General features: G+C 45.3%; 1 protein-coding gene across 2 annotated transcripts; it reads right to left on the reverse strand.

The window, feature by feature from the left end:
• Window positions 1-761: 761 nt before the first annotated feature.
• On the reverse strand, window positions 762-21,506 carry GGNBP2 (gametogenetin binding protein 2). 2 transcript variants are annotated; one of them, XM_054166392.1, is made up of 14 exons: window positions 21,402-21,506; window positions 20,413-20,541; window positions 16,892-16,972; window positions 14,452-14,705; window positions 12,661-12,759; window positions 9,587-9,700; window positions 7,379-7,582; window positions 6,146-6,320; window positions 4,527-4,721; window positions 3,780-3,930; window positions 3,444-3,569; window positions 2,607-2,758; window positions 1,988-2,233; window positions 762-1,404 (listed from the first exon to the last, which is right to left on the reverse strand). In XM_054166392.1, the coding sequence occupies exons 2-14, from the start codon at window positions 20,503-20,505 to the stop codon at window positions 1,201-1,203; spliced, it is 2,094 nt and encodes a 697-aa protein (XP_054022367.1). In that variant the 5' UTR covers window positions 20,506-20,541; window positions 21,402-21,506; the 3' UTR covers window positions 762-1,200. The 2 variants fall into 2 exon arrangements, with proteins under 2 accessions (XP_054022367.1, XP_054022366.1); XM_054166391.1 differs by having other exon boundaries at window positions 7,373-7,582.
• Between the last annotated feature and the right edge of the window lie 2,442 nt (window positions 21,507-23,948).

Genomic DNA, 23,948 nt, shown 5'->3' on the forward strand with positions numbered 1-23,948 from the left:
GAAGTGGCACAGCACAAGGCTGGTCAGATGCCTCCAAAAGCTCCATGCCACACCATGCTGATAGAGTATCTGGGATGCTGGCATAAGCCACTTGGTGCCAGGCAGCTTGGGCACAAGGCCAGGCGGACATGACCCCAGAACAGTTGGCCCAAGATCTCCACAGCACACACCAGAGGAGCATCACACCCCCTGGGACAGGTTTTCATGAGCCCCCTGGAAGAGGGACAGGCTGAGGGAGCTAGGGGGTGTTCAGCCTGAAGAGAAAGCTCCAGGGAGACCTTAGAGCTACCTTTCAATACCTGAAGAGATCCTACAGAAGGCTGCAGAGGGACTTTGTGTAAGGGTGTCTAGAGACAGAACAAGGGGGGGATGGTTTGAAGCCCAGGGAGAGCAGGGTTAGACTGGAGCTGAGAAAGAAGTTCTTCAGTATGAGGGTGGTGAGACTCTGGCACAGGCTGCCCAGGGTGGGTGTGGATGCCTACTCCCAGGAGGTATTCAAAGTCAAGCTCGATAAGGCCTTGAGCAACCTGGTCTAAGTGGAAGGTGTCCCTGGCCCGGGCAGGGAGGTTGGAGTAGATGATCTCTAAGTTAGTCTATAGTTCTGAGACCTGTACTTCTCTCCCCGGCACTTGAACTCACCTCACACCAACCTCCACAAAGCTCTGGAGGGTGAAGTGCCCACCTGAAGAGCAGGCATTCCATCCTTTGGGCAGGAAGATTTCAAACAGAGCAAGCACACCAGCTGGTACTATGCATATTAATAAATATTCTTTATTTAAATTTTGCACATTGCGCTTCAACATATTACATCCAAAACATCTTGCAAATGGATGTCTACTTTGTAAAATCTTATATTCAGCTCATTGTCATTCTGTACAGAATTATAGGTACAACATTACTTTGCCACTAGGTTTGCCTTTTTCTTAAGTCTCACAGTAAGAGAAACATTTAATGAAAAGAGATGGCTTGAATTATAAAGAAAGGCTTGCACAGCTACTCAACTAAAGATACAAGCCTGAGGAAAGAACAAAAATTAATAAAATCACCTCCACCCAGCCCCTCCCCCCAAAAAAAAACAAAGAAAAAAAAATCACATTAATTTAAGAGAAAGTTTTGCCGTAAGTCACTAAATTAAGTTTGAAAGAAGGCGCAGTAGTCATCTCGAGAATCTCAGTGACAGACAGAGCTGCTTTATTTGGTTTAGTTCGCTCCGGCCGTCGTCAGCCAGCCGTTACAAACGGGCCCCTTGTGATCGTTTAAGCGGCAGTATTTGTTAAACTTCTCCTTCAGATGCTGTCGGTATTGTTCTCTATTGCTGTAAAAAGACTTGTTGTTCGCCATGAAGGACTGGATTTCATCTTGGGAGATAAAGATTTCCTCGTCAGAAGTGCATTCAGACTCATCCTGCAAAGGAAAATGGGTGTTTAGGAAGCAGAGTGCAGCCCTTCCTGTGCCACGGCCACACACACTGGGCAGGGCTGCTCGGGAGAAAGATGGAGCCGTTGTGACAGCACAAGGCTTGGCTGGTGAAACCAGAGAGGGGAACAAAAAGGAGAGAGGGAAAGAAAGAAAAGAAAAAAAAAGAAAGAGGTAAGAAAGGAGAAGAGATGGGGGGGGATGTAAAAAAATAAAAGAGAGAAGCTGTCCAAGACGCCTGCAGTGGGCAGTAACATTTGAGGCACGAAGGCAGCAATAATGCATGCTTCATTTTCTGGAATAATGCAATCCTTGATACTCGTAACAAGTTCCATCACTCACATTCCAGGGACAGGCAATTTCTCCTCCTCTGCAAAGCCTCTGAGTTACAAACTTCAGAGAACATTGCAAAAGCAAAGCCAAAGCTGGGAAGAATAAGCCATGAACCTTGGGCTCAGGCCTGTTCTCTCTGCTAACAGCTCTTCCGTGGGATCTGAGCTCTAAACTCCATCCTCAATCTCAAGGTGTTAAGGCAGCATAATACAACTCAGAATTCCATGTGGTTACTTACAAGTAGTTCCACTAAGCTCTTGGCACCTTTCCCAGCATCAGGAGCAAGTGACATTTCCGTAGGTTCCGCACACTGTGACACTTTTTTCATACGCTCAAACCAAGGCAACTGCTGCCCACTTTTTTCTGAGCTACAGCAGCTTTCAGCACGTGTGTCTTTGGTCTTGTCATGATGAAACTCTGTGTGCATATTTCCTGAGGTCTCTCTGTTACCTGGATCAGCCATACAGCTTCCAAGCTTCTGAATCTAAAATGGAAAAGAGCCTCTGATGAGCTAACAGCAGCATTAAATTCACAAGTCTGAGATGGAAGCAGGAGGGAAGGAAGAGAGAAAGGTGTAGAGAGTGAGGATGTGTGTCTTTTCAGTGAGTGTGCCTGGGGAGGAAAAAGAATTCACCAAGGGCGTGCAAAGTGCACATGCTTAGGAACACAGCAGAGAGCCCTTCCAGCACAACCTTTTCGAAGGAAGGACCTCGATTCAGAACGTGGACGGAGAGGTAACAGAAGATCCTCACGATCCCACGTACAGCATTAGTCACAACTGAAATCCGAAATACCTTTGGGCTGACTTTAAAATGTAGGCATTGAAATAAGCATTCTGGAACAGCTATATTCCTTACATGTTCATTCTCACACTTCAAAGCTTTACTTTTCTTTTTCTTCTTTTTGCTTTTGCCTTTTGTGTTACTCTCTTCTGAATTTGCCCAACACTCCACACAGCTATCTCCATCCTCCTCCTTGTCGTCACAGCGATGGACACATGAATCATCTCCTGCAAGAGACAGGGAATGTTCTTACAATGATAGAATTGTTTGGGTTGGAAAAGGTCTTGAAGATTATTGAGTTCAACTGTCAACCCAACCCCACCATGGCTATCAAACCCTGTCCCCAAGTGCCATGGCCACACCCTTCTTGAACACTTCCAGGGATGGGGATTCCACCACCTCCCTGGGCAGCCTGTGCCAGTCCCTGACCACTCTTTACAGCAAAGAAATTTTTCCTCACCTCCAACCTAAGCCTCCCCTGGCACAATTCCAGGCCATTTCCTCTCCTATCACCTGAGTCTAGGGAGAAGAGACCAACACCCACGTGGCTACAACCTTTTCAGGGTGCTGTAGAGAGCAATGAGGTCTCTCCTCACCTCAGCCTCCTCTTCTCCAGGTTGAACCACTCCAGCTCCCTCAGCTTCTCCTCCCCAGCTCTGTTCTCCAGACCTTACCCCAGCTTCTTTGTCCTTCTCTGGACAAGCTCCAGCCCCTCAATGTCCTTCTTGGAGTGAGGCACCCCAAAGTGAACCCAGTATTTGAGGTGCAGCCTCACCAATGCCCTGTACAGGGGCACAATCACTTCCCTACTACTGCTGGCCACACTGGTGCTGATCCAGACCAGGCTGCTGCTTCCTGTACACTGCAGCTTTTGTGGACTTTTAACCAATATGATGCTCTCACCAAACCTACCGTTTTCATCATGGTTGCAAATGCCTTCAGTGCAGGCCACATCTGAGCCCTCTCGAGATCCTGTTTCGCTGCCCTCCATGCTGGATGAGTAGCCACAGTCGCTGCCGTTACAGTGCGGAGACAAACCTGAGACAAGAAGAAAAGTTAAGGTCACCTGTAGCAGCTGTGTCTTGGTTTTAGTTATGCCTCTAACATGGAAGAATTATTACAAAATAACTTATTTTAAAAAAACCCAAACCAACCAACCAAAAATCAAACCAGAAAAGCAGATGAGCATTGTTTATTTCATAAATGGTAAATGTGTTGAAAACTGAAAAGTGACAACATTTCACTTACCTTTCTTGATTTTAGGTGAGCCTAATAGGGTACCACTGCTTGGACAGGTGCAAGAGGTGCTTTCGTTAGTAACAATTACTTCTACACAGCTGTTGGCCTCTTCACTGCTACCACAGGCTTTGCAACTGCTTTCTATAAAGTTTGGATTCTCCTTAAAACAACAAAAAGAATCCCTTTAAGTACCAACAGTAGCTCAGCCAGCGGCTTTATAAAGGACACTCTTTCCACAAGGAAAAAACAACAGCTGATGCTGACTGTTAACAGCCATAAGCAGCATTGCTTATTATCAGGTTGTCTTGTCCTTCTGAAAAATTAAAAACCCCAAACAAGTGCTCTCCCCACTGTAATAACGACCTACAGTTTCCCTATTAAGTCCAGTTAAGAGATTCAGAATAATAATGGCACTTAACTAATTAAAGCTTTCCCCTCCCCAAAAATTCAATAGGAGTGTTCTGCAGCTAGCATCTGAATTCCCTTTTTCCCCCTGGAGTCCAACTGAAATCTCCCCATCGCACCTTGTCTTTTCCACAGGACTCCTTGTGAAAAGGGAGTCTCCATGCTCCTGGTGGCCACACTTTATGTATGGTCCACGGCAGTTAAGACCTTCCCTAAGCCTTCTCTTCTCAAGGCTGAACAACCCTAACTCTCTCAGCCTTTCCTCCTACAGCAGGTCCTTCAGACCTCTGAGCATTCTCCTGGTCCTTCTCTGGACTCTATGCTGGAGCTCTATGAGCTATAAATGGTTACCTTTCCTTGACTGATTTCCTTCTCTTCTGTGGCCTGCAAAGGAGCAGGGATCTCACACACACACTTATTTTTCCGTCTGTTCTTTCGCTTTTGGCGTTTCTTCTCTTGCTTAAGCTCTCGCACTCTCTCCTCTTCTGAGAACTCTTCACAGAGCTGTTCCAGTCGACTAATGCCCTGCACTTTTTCCACAGCCATCTGTTTAGAAGAGGTTAGATCTATTTATAGATGTTAACACAATTCAAGCCTTTACATTTATGAACAAACAAACAAAGAACCCAACAAAACCAGGAGGAGGAAAAGAGCTGGTAAGTACTTCTGACAGGCATGGCAACACCACCACTGAAGGAAAATGCCCATCCAGATTCAGTCACTAATTGAGATTGCTGGCGAAGATGTCTGCATGAGGAGAGCACTGTGTTCAACTTCTGGCACAGGTTTGTGCTTCTCACTGAAAAGTTGCATTTTCTGCTCTGTTCTTAGGATAGATCCCCTGATTATTTAACACAGCAGCACAAACCCCAACCCAAACATTAGAACTATTGCTGCAGAATTTCAGCAGCTCTCGGTAACAGTGGAAAAAAATAAATCTGATTTTCTAGGCAGTCTGATTTTGAAGTGTAGATCAAAACATAGCAAGTTAAGGTATTGCTTATTATTAAATTGGGAATAAATATCAGAATGGCATGTCTACATATAAAATTATAAGGATACAGTTAAACTAGTAAACTATACTGGATCAGTGCTCCTAAAGGGGTAAAAATAAAATCATAGGTTTGGGGCTTTGTTTTCCTGATCATCCTGGGAACTCTTTAAAACACCTTAGAAACTCCACCTAAAGATCTAACAGTTCCATACTTCAGACTCATAGCCAGCCTTGCATACCAGTGTAACTACCTGATTTTTATAATGTCAATGAATTTTCAACATCATACTTCACTAGGTTTATAAACAACCATACCAGGACAAAGCCTGACAACAATGCCTCCATGTACCCAGTTCACTGCCACTTTCACGGCCTTGCCTCTTGAAAAAAAAGACAACATATAAACCCCTCCAAGGACTAACTAGAAGAGGGCTCCACTATGATCTGTCCCATTATGAATGGAAGACAGATAAAGAGATCTGTCACACCACAGGTGAAGTATACTTACTGGCATGTATTGAAGGAACTGCATGAAGTTCTGTCTGACATTCAAGATACCACAAGATCAGAGTGCACTTGGAACTTGCACACTGAACGCAAGAGTTAGTTGTATTTGTAAATCAAAAGCACACCCTCTATTTTTACCAATAATCCAAACAGAACCTGTTTTAGCCAGAGCTAATTCCAATGCCAGCAGGTAGAAATCCCTTCAGTGTGAAATAAAAGCCAAAGATCCAGTCTATGGTAACGTGCAGCCTGAAGAGCAACAGCAAGCCTTAATCTTTCGCATTCCAGCAGCCTTCCCATCGGAATGCAGCTCAACTGTGCTATGCATTGGTATTGCACAACTGCTGTCTGCAGTGAACAAGGGACTGGGTGCACCATCCCTGCAGCTCCTTCCAGCTCAGTGTTAGAGCAACACATATGGAGTTACTACCGCAATTCAAACATGAGGTAGATCAAACCTGGTTTTTACCTCAAAGCTTTTGCGCAGAGCATCCACACCCAGGTAAAAAAGCATCTGCCATGTCTGCTCTTCCGCCCGCAGCTTCTGCCAGATTCGGTGTAGTCGTTCATAAAGATGAATGCCCAGGCAGGTCAAAACTTCTTCCTGGGCTATGTCTATTGTCTTAGCATGCCTTTCTCTTCGTCTGAAGGAAGAGTTAACCGAAGCACAGTATGGTTAAAGGTGCTGGAAGTCTACCAAGAGATCAAAGCATTTCAGAGACGTCTTTTCTTTATGTACAGTTGATGGTACGTTTGCACAAACAGCTCTTAGATCCAGTTCTGCTGTGCTGCATGCAGATGCAAAACAGAAAGGACCGGGTCAAAGCCACCGCTGCGTTCCTGACATTCATCTGCACACAGCACTCTTTAGCTGCACTATGCTTTCCAACCTGTGACTTGTGAAGGTGCTGCTCCTTTGGTCTCTGCTTGCTCCTACTAGGAGGGATCAGCAGAGTTTTAAATGCCAGATGCAGCCATTCTTTTGTTCCCTAGACTTTGTATTTAATTTCTACACAGAAAATATTTTTGCTTCTATATAGCAAATATTTCAGCTTCCTAGACAGCTGTGACAGTTAACTGAAGCTGAATAAGCACACACTGAAGTTTGTGTTACTTACCATGCACAGGAAGACTACTTCACTGTTAATCAGCACCTCTCATCTATTAAGAAAGTATTACAAAAGGTTTTACCCTCCTAATCAAACAGTTATGATTTACCTTTAAAGGTATTGAGCTCAGGAGTGTTATTTTTCATTGGAAGATTTTAAGTTGCTGAAAGAGGCTTGGAAATTACTGCAATAAATGATGACAAAGTGAAATGGAACAGTTGGCCTTTGGTAACACTGTCAGGCAAGGTTCCCTTTCTATTTCACATGTTTTGAACACCTGGATGGAAAGCAGGCAGCCCCCAGTGAGAAAGCAAATCAACCAGACGATGTTTGGCAATTTCCTTCAGTCTTGCCTTCAGTCAAATGCACTTCAAGGTCAAAAGCACATACGAAAAAGCACATATGAACTCTCTGCTGCCCTGCAGCATGACCTCACTGGCCTATTCCAACACAAATGTTGGCATTCGGAGGCTTACGATGCAGCAAGGAGGCAAAAAGGGAAAAATAAAAACCACTTCTGCAAGACACAGAGGACAATAAAATAAAGAAGCAAAGCGCTAGATAGCCCACTCTAGCAAATTACATACTCATACCCTCCTGCGAACTCCGGCTCGGCCCGGCCCAGCAGGTGGGCGATGAAGTCTGTCTCGCAGCAGACGTGGATGTGGCGCTCGTGGGGGCAGCAGCGCAGCCCCTCGTAGAGCGCAGCGCAGTAGCCCTTCTCCTTGCTGCAGTCCAGCTCTCCAGTGAGGATGTTGTATGCCCGAAGGACTTTGTTCTTGCAGTCAGTGCAAAACCTGTTTTAGGAGAAGAGAACTTAATTCCTTGGCAGGCAGCTGCACTTCATCCGTGCTGTAACACACTGAGCTCTTGAACAGTGCCTGCTGTATCTGTACTAGGTCACAGCAGGTTTACGGTACTCCAAAAGGTAAAAGATTAAGTCTTTGGCTGCAAGCCACCTAAGTTTACTCTCTGTATTATACTACCTATCATACATTACAGGGATCACCTTTCATGCCTCAAGGCATAAGTAAGGCTGCTTGTTAATATGATGAAATTCCTACATGGATCTGCAATTCACAAAGTGGTCTGGGTAGGAAGAGACTTTAAAGATCATCCAGTTCCACCCCCCTGCCATAGGCAGGGACACCTCTCACCAGCCCAGGTTGCTCAAGGCCTCCTCCAACCTGCCCTTGAACACCTCTAGGGAGGGGGCAGCCAAAACACCCCTGGGTAGCCTGTTCCAGTGTCTCCCCACCCTCACTGTCAGGAATTTCTTCCTCAACTCCAGTCTCAATCTGCCCTCCATATTCAAAGATCAGAAATCCAATAGTGAACAGAATCATTAGTACAAGGCAGGACAAAATTCCTCTCAAGTTAACACACTCCAAGTTACTTAACAGGAATTATGTAAAGTATACTCAAATGAGTGATAAACAATAAGAAGAGTGTCCTCTGTTGCCTACTGCATGAGTGATGTGTTCACTGCAAGCATCTTTAAGCATATTTTGAATTATTGGATCATTGCACAGAGCCAAACAAGGTTTATTTATAACACAAGTAATTTAAACATGGGACAGCTCAGATAACTAATGTGAGAATACTATAGTTACAAAGTCTGTTATAATTAAGCTCATTCTAAGAGCAATAATCTTCAAGAAGCCACAAAACCTCTTGTCGTTTAAAAATGCAAGTCAGACACGCTGCTCACATTTCATCTTTCAACTCGAAAAGCTGGCTCCTCATGCCATCTCTGGATGGTGTTTTCCCTTTCCTAGTTTGTCCAGTCACTTGACAACACTAAGTCAAACATATTTTGGTCTTTGATAGAACTATGATAACTGGCTAGTTTCTGCGGTGAAAGGAAAAGAAAACAGTAACATTATTGCAGGTTTGCATCAGGGAAAGCTGCCAACACCATGTTTAATGTCACAGGAGATTAAAGTCATTTTGTTTCCAAAGTGTTATTTCCACAGCACCCCCACCCCCACACCCATCTGTGCCCCCATGATTTATAGCAGAACCTTGAGACTACTGGAAATTAAAACTTTTTAATCAGCAGGGTGGCTGCCATACACATGCAACAGTAATTTGGTGGCCTATTTCTTCCCCTGCAAGAGAGGCCTAACAGCACTACTAAGCCACGAACAAGTGTTTTAAACCAGTCATTTATAAGCAAATACCAAGCCTAAAATCTGCTTCTGTTTGGTTCATATTAATTTGAAATTTACCCTATTTCCTGCAAGCCTAGACCCAAACAGAACAGGTTGCTCATGAAAAGTGAAAGAATATACACAGTTTGAATACATCTAGTTGAAGATAAAAATCCACATTAAAATTAAGACAATTAGCTATGACTTCACCAGGTCTCTGCATTTCCCTGCCATAACCCAGATCAAAAGGTAGGTCACAAAAAATATTTAGAACAACAAAATTGTTCGGGTTGGAAGGGACCTTAATCATCCTGCCATGGGCAGGGACACCTTACACTCAAGGCCCTGAACACCTCCAGGAAGGGAGCATGCACAACTTCCGCTGTCTCACCACCCTCACTGCTAAGAATTTCTTCCAAATATCCAGTCTAAATCTACCCTCTTCCATCTTAAAGCCATTTCACCATCTTAGTCTCAGCAACAGTTACAATGCAGTCTGGCAAGGTTCTCCTTCACCATGAGCTCAGATCTGAGGTTTTAGAAGAATCCTCTACACTTTCAGACCTTGTGTGGACCTGGCATGCACGTTGATTCACTCAACCCCCCAGCAGGCATTCCCCAAAAGGCAGGTGTCTGTTCTTCACATACCTGTGTTTTCGTAGGTAAGTTTCTAATGTTTCTAAAAGACAACTAGAGTCAATTAAAACTACTTCATCCCTGCACTCCTGGGACATGAGCTCCCACACATCCATCCAACATCCCCTGAAAGAAAAAAGGAAAAAAAAAAATACAAATTAAGTAACAAAAGTCCTGTTATGGGGTAAGAACAAGAAGCAAAATACAGCATCATTAGTTTACCTGACTGCTCCCTGGAAAGGTCCAGAGTGGAAAGGGAAGCTACACTGCTCTGTTCCCTCCTGCAGTCTTCACCATTTCTCTTTTTTGCACTTAATTTCTCTGCAGAGTGTGCTACTGCTCCTTGCACCGTCACATAGTATTAAACCCCTTTCCTAAAAAAACCCTGGAAGTTACTTTTCCTACACAAATTATATGAACATGGTAGCATGTGCTTTAATTTGCCTGGACCCCTGGCTCGGCTAAGCCTTAACTTCCAGTGAAGTTAGGGTCAGGCATGAGGAACACATTTTGCTGCCTGTGTTTATAAACCTAGATTCATAGTGACTTTTTAAAGTTACAGCTGAAAACCAGTAGTAACTGCTGAGTACCACCTGCAGTATATAAGCATATACAAGTTTGAGTGCTTCTGACAGATTAGATTTCATGACAACTTACTAAAAAAAAACAACCCCAACACCTCCAAATGAAAATCAAACCAAATCAACTTCCACACACGCACCATCCTACATTAAATGTGCAAATGCTGTTTAAAAACACCCCAAACAAGACTTTAAAAACACATACTTGGGATATGCTATAAGTGGACGTACAGGGCAAAGAACACACTTTAGACAGCAAGCTGTGTTTGCTTACAGGCTTGTCTAGACGTGATGCTTTATCAGTGGTCATTTCTGTTTAAACTCAAGTATGGACACAACTGAGCACAAAATCAGGGGGAGAAACACTCTTATTTAATAATCAGCTCTTCAAGAGTATTTCTGTATGCTGTCAGATAGTTTGCCAGGTCATATGGCTTCCATTATGAGAGGTTAAAATACTCCTTATCCCCAAAAGGAACCCAGTAGCCATAACAAGGCACATTGAAACTGAAGACATCAAATAACCCTCAAGTAGTATTAGCTAGTTATGTAACTTGCATAATTAAACACACAAAGGCAATTCAAAGTCCTTTCTGTGGGTATAAAAAGCCTGAGAGACATAACTCATCTGGAGAATGCAGTCAACAGAAGTTGTAAGTTGAAAAATAAGATTTGTTCTCTAAGAGAATTCTCCCAAGTCTGGGCTCAATGCATGTGCTTCCACTCAGGGCAGCACACTGACACAGATCAGTCAGACATCAGCACTGATACACCCTGATCAATTCTGCAGCACAAAAAATGAGTATCAACTGAGCAAGCAGTTATGCTGCTTTACTACATTGCTTGTTCACAAGCCATTTTATCAGATAAAGCCTAAAGCTTCGCTTTCAGTGTGTTAAAATATCACTCTTCCACACATTCTCTATTAACCTGCCAGCATTCAAAATCCTCAGTGGATTTATCCTGGTGTGAACTGAGGAAAAGCCAGGCAGTGTTTTCCTCTCCATTCAGTTTCAGAATAGTTCTTCCTTAACAAAATGGCAAGCACAGGTGCTATGACAGTGTTCTGATACACAAAAGATTAATCTCACTGAAAACAAAGGAAAAAAGTAACACTTTTATAATGCTTTGAATTTGCTTTATGTTAAAAAAATGCACCTCTGCTCTTTCACCTGTGTAACATAAGCTTTAAACTAATTATATGAAAGGCCTGTAACCAAAACAATAGGAGATAATGATTAGCTACCACTATCCTCAAACAGCCCAAGTGAAAACAAAGTGTAAAATTCCACAAGCCTCACATCTCAGGGGAGTTATCTAAACCCAAGAGACTCAAGTCTGCACAGAAAAATCCTTGTCCTGTAACTGGAAACCACAAGCTTCTTCAGCTTGTATGCTTAACCCAAAGCAGAACACAACTAGAACAGGTCCTGGACACTCCAACTAAGCATAGTATTGTAATGTATTGGTCATCAGAGCAAAAATAGATATAAAAAACACCCCACAAACAAAAAAATTTCCCAAACCTAAAATCCACGGTGGATTTACAGGGAGTGTTTTCCTGGTTAACCAGCTGGAACAATCCATTGCAGCTTCAAGACAGAGGTGGGTATGTGTGTCTTTTTCACTGGTGTATTCAAGACATGCTGTCACTTTTTGACAAGCATTGCAGCCCAGCCACAATAAATCCCTGTTTTAATAACCCCAAGCAAAGTGCTATATTTGTTTAGCCTGCATCCTTTCACCTCAATAGGAGAAATAAACTGATGAATCATTTTGGTGTAGGGCACAAAACCCAGTTTGTCTTTCTAGAGCACAGCTTGCATCATCCTGCAGGAGCCATCCGTGCCCTCAGCAGACTATATTCCACGCTGTGTCAGATGAGATATGAGAAGCACATCAGTGAGCACTGGTCTGTAATGGCCAAGCTGAGTTTTGAAACTAAACATGGATATTTTTACACTAATGACACCCCCAAACAAAACATGTCACTACCAAGTAAGAGACCAAACAGCCAAGAGGCGATAATTGAACAGTCAGAGCTAACCAGCAAGTTTTGAGAAACAGTACCACCAGCTGCCTTAGGGAGCTCTGACAACAGGCAGAGGGACAGCTCTCACGTTAAGGAGTAGGAATCTTATCTTGGGAAGACAGAAAACAGGTTTTGTCCAGTTAGTGAAGTATGAGCAAGGGTGGTGGGGAAAGTATTAAATATCCTGCTGTTAAGACTCTCACTGCTCAAAAAAGGGCTAACCACCCTCTTATGAAAAGCTCTGGAGAAAGGCTCATCCCTACCACACACTGCCCACTCCTGTTGCGGTGCCTCTGGTCCTCTCTCCCACAACTACTGGATCTTACTATAATCCAAGTATCTTGGAGATTACTATTCCGGCAACGAGAAAACAGCATAAAACTTGATCTCAGCACTTAAAAGTAAGTTAGTATCAATAGCTTGGCTCCTTAAAGTATTTTAGATTGAGTCCTGCATACGAACCATAAACTTACCCCAAAGGTTTTGGTTTGTGTGTGTCCAGGGAGTGTAACTGACACCTCTTGTTCTTCTTACTTTTGGGAATTGCATCAATCATATCATTCAGTTTGGACCTGTGGAAAAAATGCCAATTGGTAATCTGAAAAGATGATTATCCAGAGAAATTTTAAAGGGATTGACTCATCCCACATATTGGAAACAAGTATGCTGATGAACATCAAATTTAAAGTTCCCTTCTTGTTTCCCATTTTCACTTATGCCATACAATCCTGCAGCACACAAGGAAAACACAGTATACATTTTCCAGACAAACCCTAGCAAGATAAAGTTAAGCCACATCTGAAGAGCCATTGCATAACTTCATAGGTAACAGACCTTGAGCGATGCCACCTATTTCAGAAGTGACTGCTTTTATCAAGTTACACCACCTCACCCTGCACATCTCTCCTCCCCAGCTCTGTACTGGCCTTTCCTACTTCTCACTGGCCTGCTAACTGGAGCAAGAAGTAGAGGAGCTGAAGCCAGCTGGAAGGCAAAGGCACGCTGTGGTGAGCAGCCACTGTTTGGCCTGCCAACAGCTGAGAAACAAATGGCACCAAGATGAAGGTCCTTCATTGTGCTAGCCAAAGCCAGGTTTCCCTTTCTCAGTCATACCTGCTCACCCAACAGCAGAAAGTCTTCTGGGAAGATGTTAATGATTTCATTATTTTAGTTTTTTTAACATGCAGAGTGCAGCATGAAAAAACCACTCTTCTTCCAGAGGTCATGAAAAACCCGCAGTGTCTATTTCAGATTAATGACTGAACATCTTTATAGTGGTGTCTTTTAATTGCAGTCATGGCATTGCAACTGATGATACAAAAGAGTAGTCTTTTGGGTTTGGTTTGTCACAGCTCAGGTGGTAACTAGCTTAATATGGCAGCAAAAGACAAGTGTATACTACAAGGCTCAAACCTGTGACAATTTAAGATCACCAAGAAAGCTGCAAAGTCAAATGCACAGCAGCTAGCCTTCCTTCTCCTCAGGTAAGGACCTGGGAATGATGAGAAGCTCAACGTCAGCAAGCAACATACACTTGCAGCCCAGAAACCAACCTGGGCTGCATCCCAGCAGCGTGAGCAGCCAACAGGAGGGAGAGGATTCTGCCTCTCTGCTCTCCTCTGCTGAGATCCCACCTGCAGTCCTGGGGCCAGCTCTGGAGACCTCAGCACAAGGATGTGGAACTGTTAGAACAGGTCCAAAAGAGGCCAGGGAGATACCAGAAAGCTGGAACCCATCGGCTAGGAGGACAGGCTGGGGGAGTTGGGGTTGCTCAGCCTGGAAAAAGAGAAGGCTCTGGGGAGACCTCAGAGCAGCCTTCCAGTATTTGAAGTGGGCTACAGGAGATCTGGAGACAGACTTTTTACAAAGGCATGTTCCTGTGTGACCAGTTCTAGATGTTCCTGCTCTGGCAGGGCAGTTGGACTAGATCTTTCAAGGTCCCTTCCAATCCCTACCATTCTGTGATTCTGTTTAATAGGATGAGGGGTGATGGCTTCAAATTGGAAGAAGCTGGATTTAGATTTGACATTAGGAAAAAATTCTTCCCCCTGAGTGTGATGAGGCACTGAAAGCAAGTCGTCAAGAGAGGTTGTGGAGGGTCCAACCCTTGAATTGTTCAAAGCCAGGTTGGATGGGACCCTGGTCTAGCAGGAGGTGTCCCTGCCTATGGCAGGGGGTGCTGGAACTAGGTGATTTTTTTTAAAGTCCCTTCCACCCTAATCCATTCTGTGATCCTATGATCTGAGCAGTTCCAAGATACTTACCCATGCACATAGAACAGTGTGTAAAGCTTCTTTGCATCAGTCATACAGCTTCGAGTTACAGAAAGAACACCCTTGGGCCCCACTGTGAGAGGTTCAAGGGCTGGGTTTCCAGACTCAACGAGCTGAGAGAACAGACGCTCCACGCTGCGACGACAGCCGACACAGGGCACCAGCTGAGAGAGGGCACTCAGAACTTCACGTGATGTCACCATCATGGCAATATTCAGATCCTGCTGCTTGAGCATACTATGTCTCTAAAAATAGCAAGAAATTAAATCAAATAAATAAAAACACATCTTAAACTGTCCAAGACTTCTCTGCCTTCAACAGCATTTCCTGGTGGACTGGTGGAAACTGCAGTGCTCAGTTTCAGGTCACTGTCTTACTGCAGATTGCTTAAAATACTGCATGAACAAACCCACACTTGCTGATATCACAGGAGCAAATTCTGCTTCAAGTTTTACACACTGTCCTCTGGAAGGAAGCTAATGTTTTTCCTCCTGTTGTTCCCTCCTTCTACCACTCAGCTTAGCAAATGCTTCTGAACAACTGTCACGCCTCCCTGTCCTTATCAGGCAGCACTTTTCTCTCTATCTCAGCACAGATGTTTCAGCAAAGAGCCTCACATACAATGCTGCAAGTTTTCCTCTTCTACTTGCAGTCATTTCATCTTTGGCACATAGAAGGGAAATTCCTGGATGCTCATGTATGGAAATCTCATTGACAACAAATCTGTTCTGTTCAGACCCAGACAGATAAACAATATTTTTTCTGGAAGGTTAAATGCCTTTTCCCATTACAATTCTAATATCTGAATTTTAAAAGCACACATTACTATTGGAGGTGAAATACTCTACTTCAGCAGTGAACATTCCATGTGTGCTAATAATAGAACATCAAAAAGAATTCCTTCTAGTATTTCTTACATCTGTAAACATTTTAGGAGCTTCTGCTGGTTCCTCTGTCAAACACATGCAGGCACACATACACACACAACACATGCCCTGCCTCTAACTGCTAAATGGACTTCACCAGACCAAACTGCCACTAGCACAGCTGTGTAGAGTCCCTCCTCACACCCCAGCACACCTACACTCATCAGCACTCCTGCACTTTCCAACACCATCTGTAAACGCAGACTCCTACCAGAGTGTTAACTGTGTCACTGTGATACAACCATTCTTCCCTGCTTACAGGAAGCACAGCTTTGCAAGCAGAGCTGTAGCTATGCAGGGAATGTTTTGCCAGGATACTATTTTCTGTGTCATTGTCATATCACAGCACTTAAACACTTCTTTGCCTAGAAGTTGCAACATTTTTGCAGCAGGAGACGACCACCCAACACAGTCAAACTGCTCGAGGTGTAAATACCTCCATCAGAATAAAAAAGCATTTTCAGCTCATTTGATGCAACGCATGTTATGAAAAGTAAAGCTCTTATCAGATAACATTTAAGGTTTGTGCTTTTAAAGGCAGGCACATTAAATAATCAGACAAGTGATATCACTGCAATAATCCTCTTTCCTGTAATTAATAGTACTAGTCACGCAACAGCAGGAATGAGCTATTTTCACAGCACAGCTATGCTTCATATGCAGCATATGTCTGAGCTGCTGCTGTCAAACCACAAGTGGAGAAGTACAAGCTGCTAATCAGCAAACTGGCCCGTTCCTCTGCACATCAAATGGCACCATTTTTTACTTGCTACAGGTGCCACAGTGCTAGTTATTTCCCAGTGTTAGCAGATCGGTTTCTATTATTAAAGCTTCAGCAGTACCACAAATTTGTCTCCCACTATTGAGCTGTAGATAATCCATAAGCCTGCACATAAATTCTATCTTGGCATGGCAGAAATCCTAAGAACTCAGTCCTAAGCAATGAACACTTCCACTTGAAAAAGGAGTTCAAAAGTATTTAGCAGAAAGAACCGCACAAAATGTACTTGGAAAAAAGCAGTTTTCATTCCATGAAGTGGCAGTGGCCAAAAGAGACATTGTTCTGACAAGTGTTCAATTCTAACCAGACATGCAGCAGCTGCCTCCTGACAAGGCACCAGTGCATGAATGCTGTGAAGTAAGACCAAGCATGCACCCAGTGTACTTTGGTACCCACATGTAATTCCACGTAGGTGCTGACCTGTCTTTTACATGACTCCAGGAATGACAACCTCCTTGAGAAGTGACAGTACAAATCTAAGGCAAGCAAGATCTGATCTGTGGCCTTTTCACAAACCAGAAGATCTGGGACTCCTTTTTACAAGGAACCACATGGAAAAGACAGTGTGATGAGCTGAAGTTACTCCAGGGCAGATTCTGATTGGACTCAGAAGACTCAGCTCGACAGATGCTGGGCCGCCTCATTTCAGCTCCACTATCACCTAGAAAGGGCGGACCAGCTGATCCTTGGGGTCCCTTCCAGCCTGGCATTCTGTGATATTTACCTGAACAAACTGTTTTAACTGTGTGCTGTTATTCTGATGTCCATCCAGGTTTAGCACATTATCAGGAAATTCCATCACCATCTACACAAGAGGAAAAAAAAGCAGCTTTCAGGAAACAGTTAAACACAAAGCATTAGTTTAATTTACTTTCTTTGGGGGAAACAAGATAGAAGTTATGGTAACTACTGAAGCCTGGGAAAGGATAAAAGCAACAATTTAAGATTGCAAATGTTTCAGCAAAGTAACTAAGTGTTTCAGGAAGAAAATATTTCAGCCACAGTTTAAAAGGGCAACTCTTCAACAGCTGTTAGAGCAAAAGCATGAGTTACTAATACAAGTACTCATGTGCCTTCTATGTGATCCACACAAATTGAGACCCTCTTTCAGTTTAGAAACTATACTTCAACACATCAAGATCCAAACCGATTCAACAGCCCAACCCAATTTACACAGCTACGAAGAAACAGTCACAGTTTAATGACTGTTGACCCTTCAATGGCCAAATTAAACCATATTAACCCAACACCATACTCCAGGGTATACTTTGACTTCTACGATTTCAGCTGCAACTCCAGAGTTTCAAAGTAAAATGTTCCGTCTATGGAAACAATGTAATTACTCATAATTAATACCATTTCTTTTCAAATTACTGAGCAACAAAGTGGGCAGTTTTTCGGGGTGTGCGTGTAATTGGTCAAATCATTTTCAGTCAAAAAAATCCAACTTAATAACCAGAGAGAAAAATGAACCTAACTAGAAAAAGTGTAAAGACTGATTTAAGTTGACCACCTTTGCCCAAACTTAGAAATACAAAACTTATCAACATGAATACTGAAAATTCACTTTAAAGTCCAAAAGACAAGGAAATAACCTTAATACTAACAAACACCAAATGAAATTGTCCAATTCATCCTTCTCAGCCTTGCACCTTCCCTCAGTCATCCGGTGGAGGCAGAATTCCCTCCTGTCTTTTTAATTGCTGACACCACCTCCAGAGAACTCATACATTTACTTTTACAGGCACCCAGCACTGCTCCAAAATAAACATCTATCCTCTAAGGCCAGAGAGAGGCAGTATCTTGATCCCACATGTGCTACCACTGTAACATTAGCACTGCTGCCTGATCGTTGTGCAGAGCAGTGCCACAACTCAGTGCCAGTTCTGACCTCTCATGCATTTTTCCAGTTTCCCTTGCCCCAATCCATACACTCCAAGCAGCAGCACAGCTTTTTGCTGCAGGTTTTCTCATTACTAATTCAATGTTTCTGTGGGGAAAGTGCTACCTGCAAAAGTAAAAACTACCTACTAATAACAAAGAGATGAATCTGCCTATTTTTCTCTTCCTCATCTTCATTTTCCACTATCACACAGCACCGTTAGGTGTTTCATACAGACTAAAATGATCAAAGACTAAATTCATTCATGTGTCTGGTGATATTTTAGTAAGTGGTTAAACACCAACCACCATCACATTGTGGACTGGAAGAAAAAATTCCCCTGCCACCACATCAAACTGAATGTCTTCTAGAGCTGCCTAAGAAATGTAAAGGGTTAAATATTTAAACTTCCTTTAATTTCTATTTGAGCCAGGAGAAACAGGAAAAGTGAGATAGTGAACAATTCATTTAGAGGAGCAGTATCACATTGCACTTAAACAGCTTTCTGTGCTACTACAAAGCAATGCTACACGGTTGAGAGCATCACAGGCCATTCAGCCACTAATTTGTAACCACTGATTCACTATTTCTAGATTTAAGGCACAGATTAAGTCTTCAGGTGACTAACAAAAATGGAGTTGAGTTTTAAATGAAGTTTGAATTTGAAGAGGTCAACAGAAGCCAGTTACTCTCCATAAACACCACTATTTTTAAAGATAATGCTGCTGATGTAAAATTAATTTCAAAGACAACTGTATGGCTCTCATTAAGAATTTAAAACAAATTGTGACAAGGAAGCCAGGACCTCATTCACTTGCTTCTGCAGATTTATTTAGTAAAACCCTGCAAAAACCACCTAGAAATCCAAGTATTTTGTAACAGAATGGAGGGGAACAAAAAGGACCCAAGACAAGATTTCTTTACGGTGAGGATGACTTGCACTTGCACAATGTCTTTCCTCCAGATGGATATAAAACTAGGTGGAATGATAGCAACAACATAGTGCAATGGCACAAAGCTTGGGCCTGGTGTTAACTTCTGGAACTAACCCACAAATTGCATTTTAGTCTTTCCAGGTAAGGAACTCCTCTGGGAGAGCGAAACATTGCTTTGCACAACCTAAGGGAAAACTTTGCCCAACATATAAGGTCAGTTAACTAGAGATAAAACTACATAAAGCCAAAAAATAGTGACGCTATCGGGTAAAGTTAATCAATATGCCATGGTTTTAAATGATCAAACCCAAACAGAGCAAAGTTCTTTCTTCAAAACGCAGCAAAATCAGATGGCATTAAGACAATTTTAAACAGAAAGGTGGGGGGTTAGACTGAAGATACTCAATGGTTTTGCTCTGGAAGATGGAAGGAATTACATATGAAAACTGATAGTTAGCTGATGCAAGGCAGGAATTCTTCCATACTAAAGACGAGATTAGGAATTTAAAGCACACAAATCTTACACCATTTGAAGTCACAGCAGTTACTGCCACACCACTAAGAGCAACAGAATCAAATACAAATAATTAAGATACCAAGCCACACTACCCTGAATCCAAATTTTTTTCAGCCCAGCATTTTCACACCTTATGAATTACAACAAACTACATCTGCCCTCTGTGTTTACCCATGATATATTTCTGAGGCTTTTCTCAAAAACATGTGAGTTAGACTAGAGAACCTCCAAGCTGCACTCTTTTCCACTGAATCTTCTGGAAATGGCCAAAACCTCCATTTTTTTTTCGATTCAGAAAAAACACACCAAAATGGAAACTCTCTCAGATTTGTTCCTGTAAGCAAAGCAGCACATTATTCCAGCCTCGATAACCCTGACTTTAAGCCAACGCTTTCCAAGATGCCTTCAGCCTTTCTTGCCAATTCAAGAGCCATAACCACTTTCTAGTTGTAAACCTGGGGTTTAAACCTTAATATGGCTCCCTTCCTTATTAACTGGGGGGGGCGGAAATTAAAGAAATTAAAAGAAAAAACAAACCCACCAACCAAAAAAAAAACAAAAACCCAACCCAAAACCCAACAACAAACAAACAAACGGGCTTTGCTCCACATTGGGCTTTTCCAGAGACGCTGGCAAACAAGCTGTGCACAGGCCCCGATGCAGCAATCATTTTCTTATTATGCGGTCGCATGTTTTTAGAGCTGGGAAATCAGATAAAAAAGTGCCACAATAAGCGCTGCTATACCCGAGCGTTGCAAAGTCCTAAGGATTAACGCTGCAGGAGCAAGGAGGAGCCAAAGCGGCCTGTCCAGGGAAAAGGCCTCGCCTGGGAATTGCAACACGCCGCCCGCACACGTTGCATGCGGGAGGTGCGGGGCCAGCGGGAGCTCTGCCGGGGCACAGGGACTCACCGTGAGGGTGTCATCGATGTAAAGGGGAATCTGCCTCTTCTCGAAAGGGAATTCCTCCTCCCCGTCTCTGCAAACTGCAACCAGCCGCGCCATCTCTGCTTGCTGTTGCTGCTTCCTCCCAGCTCCAGCCTGCGAGCAGCCAAAGCCCGGGGAGGTAAATACCCGCCGCGTTTCCCCGACACACTTTCAGCAGCCCAGGAAGCAGCCTGCGTTACCCCATCGCCTGATTCACCACAACGAGCCTGGCCCCGCCGCCCAGCCCACGCCCGGGCGCGCAGCCTGCCCGCCGCTCCAGCCTTGGAAAGGACTCAAAAACACTACGGGCCGGGAACGGGGAGAGGTGGGCAGGCTGAGAAATGCGACATAACATGGAAGAAAGGGAGGGAACCGGCGGGGAGGAGCACACCCGGCCCTCCGCGGGGCACGGCCGTGGAAGGCCAGAGGCCGGCAAGGGATGGAGCCCGCCACGCTGCGGGCCGCTTTCACCCCGCTCCCCGCCAGCCACCGGTCCAGACAGGCCGGTGGGGACCCGCCCAGCCCGGAGCGGGGTTTGCGGCTCTCCGCCTCCCCCGTCCCGCGGCGGCCAAGAAGGAATAGGAGTAGCGGCGGGGCGAGGGGCCGCCCCCACCTGCGAAGCGTGGCCGCCTCTCACAACCGCGGGGAGAAGACCCCGCCGCCCTCCCGCTTCCCAGCTTCAGCCTGGGAACCAGGCCATCTCCCTCCCTCTGGCGGGCCGCGGGAGAGGGCGAACCGAGTGAACTGCAGCCCGAGCAACGCGGCGGGCAGACCCACCCCTTTGCTCCCTGTCCTCGCCCGGCCTCCAGCCGGCGCGGCTTCCCCCGCCCGGGGAGGCAATGGCGGGGGAGGCAGCCCCCCAATGGAGGCAAACCGGAGGACCGGCTCCCACCCTGCCTTTCCTCCCGCCCCCCCTCGAGGCCGCCTCTGCCCCGCGGCTCAACCGGCTGTTTCTCCCGGTCTCGGGCCTTTACCGGCTTCTCCGCGAGTCGGCGGCCCGGGCACAGTGACAGGCGGGCGGACACCCCGAGCTCCGCCACAGAGCCGCCTCCTTCCTCTCCCCCTCCCCGAGCCCTCCCCACGGGCGGTAGCTCCAGCCCCGGGCCGCTCCGCCCTCTTCTCGCGAGAGGCCACAGCCCCGCCGCCGCGCTCCGCCCCGGGGCCTGGCCGCGGGAGGCGCGCGCTCGCTCGGCCGTTGCCTCCCGGGCCCGCCTGCCCTCGGCCCCGCCTGCCCTCGGCCCCGCGGCGCGCCTGTCGCCAGGCAGCGGGAGGGGCGCGTTCGACTTCGAGTCCGGGCGGCAGCCTGAGGTACGGAAGAACCCGACGCAGCCCCTGGGGCGGGGGCTGCTCCTCGGGCCTCGCCGTCCCCGGAGGCGGCCGCTGCTGTCGCCTTCCGGGCCCGGGGCGCGGCGCTGAGCGGCTCTGTGGGCCTGGAGAGACCCCGAGACACAGGAGGGCACTGTGGGACACGAGAGGCGCCTGTGGGACCCCGGAGGAGACTCGTGGGGTGGGAGGGTCCCTGTGGCCGGCTCTCTCGGAAAGGCGCCATGGCGGGATACAAGGAACCGGCCCTAGAGTGATTTCTGAGCAGCCCCCGGTGAAGTGCAGTTGGTGGGAGCGAGGGGTGGGTGAAGGGGAGCAGGGGTTTAACCCCCATGTCGGTGGGATGAAAGCCCATTGGCGTCTTGAGTGGAACAGCAGCATAAGCTAACAAACTCATCAAACACCCGTGCTTCAGATACGGCCTAAACATTGAAGTGCAGCCTCAGATTTCCCTGCCCTGATTTCATGCCAGATAGAGCAGGCTTTCCTGGGCTTATGGTGTCAAAATGAAGGCTGTGGGCTTCTGCAGCACCCTAGTGCAAACAACTAGAAATCGTGTGGTTGCTTAATTGAGGCAGCCAAAAAACCCCTAACCCTCGTAGCCTTTCTTGAACCATTAAATAATATAGTTGATCTGTTCATTCTTGCTGTGTATGTATATAGAGAATAAAAGTCCTCAGAAGAAAATGCAGGGGAGGCAGTTAGGGAGCAAGACTTCCCCCTCTCCCCCTTGTTTCTGCATTAAAATCACCTTTAGTGGTGGAGTTAGCTTGAGTTTGTTATGCAGTATCACTAATGGAAATGTTGTGCAGACCCCTATCGCTGCACAGTTCGCAGCTTGTATGTTTTATTGCTCTCGCTCCCTGGGCTGGAGTGATGTGGGGGTTGGTCTCCTGTCCCTACTATCAGGTGATACAAGGAGAGGAAATGGCCTGAAATTGTGCCAGGGGAGGTTTAAGTTGGATAGTAAGAAAAAAATAAAATAATTCCTGCAAGAGTGGTCAGGGACTGGCAGAGGCTGCCCAGGCAGGTGGTGGAGTTCCCATCCCTGGAGGTGTTCAAGAGACCTGTGGCCGTGGCACTGTGGGACATGGTTTAACATCCATGGTGATGCTGGGCCGATGGTTGTACTTGATGATCTTAGAGGTCTTTTCCAACCAAAACAACTCTATGATTCGAAAGACTTTTGTCTGCAGCAAACCAGAAAGCTGAGGTTTTGTTATGAGGGATAGCTTCTCAGATTGGAGTATTGGCAGCTCCCCGAGCTGGGGTGAGCAAATGTTGTCTGCACAGGGTCCTTTCAGCATGTAGGCTCCTGTGTCACTTTTGATCCTCTGCTCCCAGAGCGTGGTTGCATCACAAAAAAACAGCAATGCCCCAGATTTTGTATTCTCAGGGTGCACATTGATTATCAAACTCTGTATCAAAAGCATCATTATGTTTCATGTCATTTTTTATCCATGAAAAGTGTGGGGGAGGGTACGTTGCTAGAAAGTGCAGCTTGTTGTCTACACAACTGACAAGGCAGCCCCTCAGTGCTGTTCATGTGCATGGCTTCCTTGTGCCTGCAGAAATTCCTGTTCAGAATGGCTTTGAAACAGGATACTGTCTGACGTCCTTACTGTAACCTTTGACTTAAACAAAACACTACTGGCTTGGAAAGGAAGGTGTGGTACTGGATTGATCCTTAAAAAGCATGAAATTTGGCAAGTGGCTACTAATATTTAACAAACAACTAGGTTGAGGATAAACGTGATCAGCTCTGCTCTCCCATTGTATTTTTTCCTATCCTGCAGCCTTACAAAAGGGTCATTTGATGGAATTAGGGCAGCAGAGACAAACAATTCATGTTTTCCCAGTCCTCTACTATTACTACTGAAGTATTCTTACCCTGCGGTTATTACTGAAGTCAGTGGCATGCTATAGTTGAACCATTTGACTCTTAACTAGTTGAAATATCTTCCAACATGTATTAATTATGTGATTAGTCAAAGTTCCCCATTTTTTAAAATGTCTTTGAACTATACAAGCTCACTCCTCTAAACACATTCCCCAGTGAAGTGAATCGTGGTGCTTGTGTTCCTACCACTGTGCTAACAGCTACTGAGGTGCAAGCGGAGAAGTGTCCAGAGCAGTGCCCTAGTGTTCGCCCCTCTCCCATCTTTTCCCACTCACTACAGTGCCATTTGCTCCTACAG

This window comes from Dryobates pubescens, chromosome 13 (assembly GCF_014839835.1).
Source record: "Dryobates pubescens isolate bDryPub1 chromosome 13, bDryPub1.pri, whole genome shotgun sequence".
NCBI lineage: Eukaryota > Metazoa > Chordata > Aves > Piciformes > Picidae > Dryobates > Dryobates pubescens.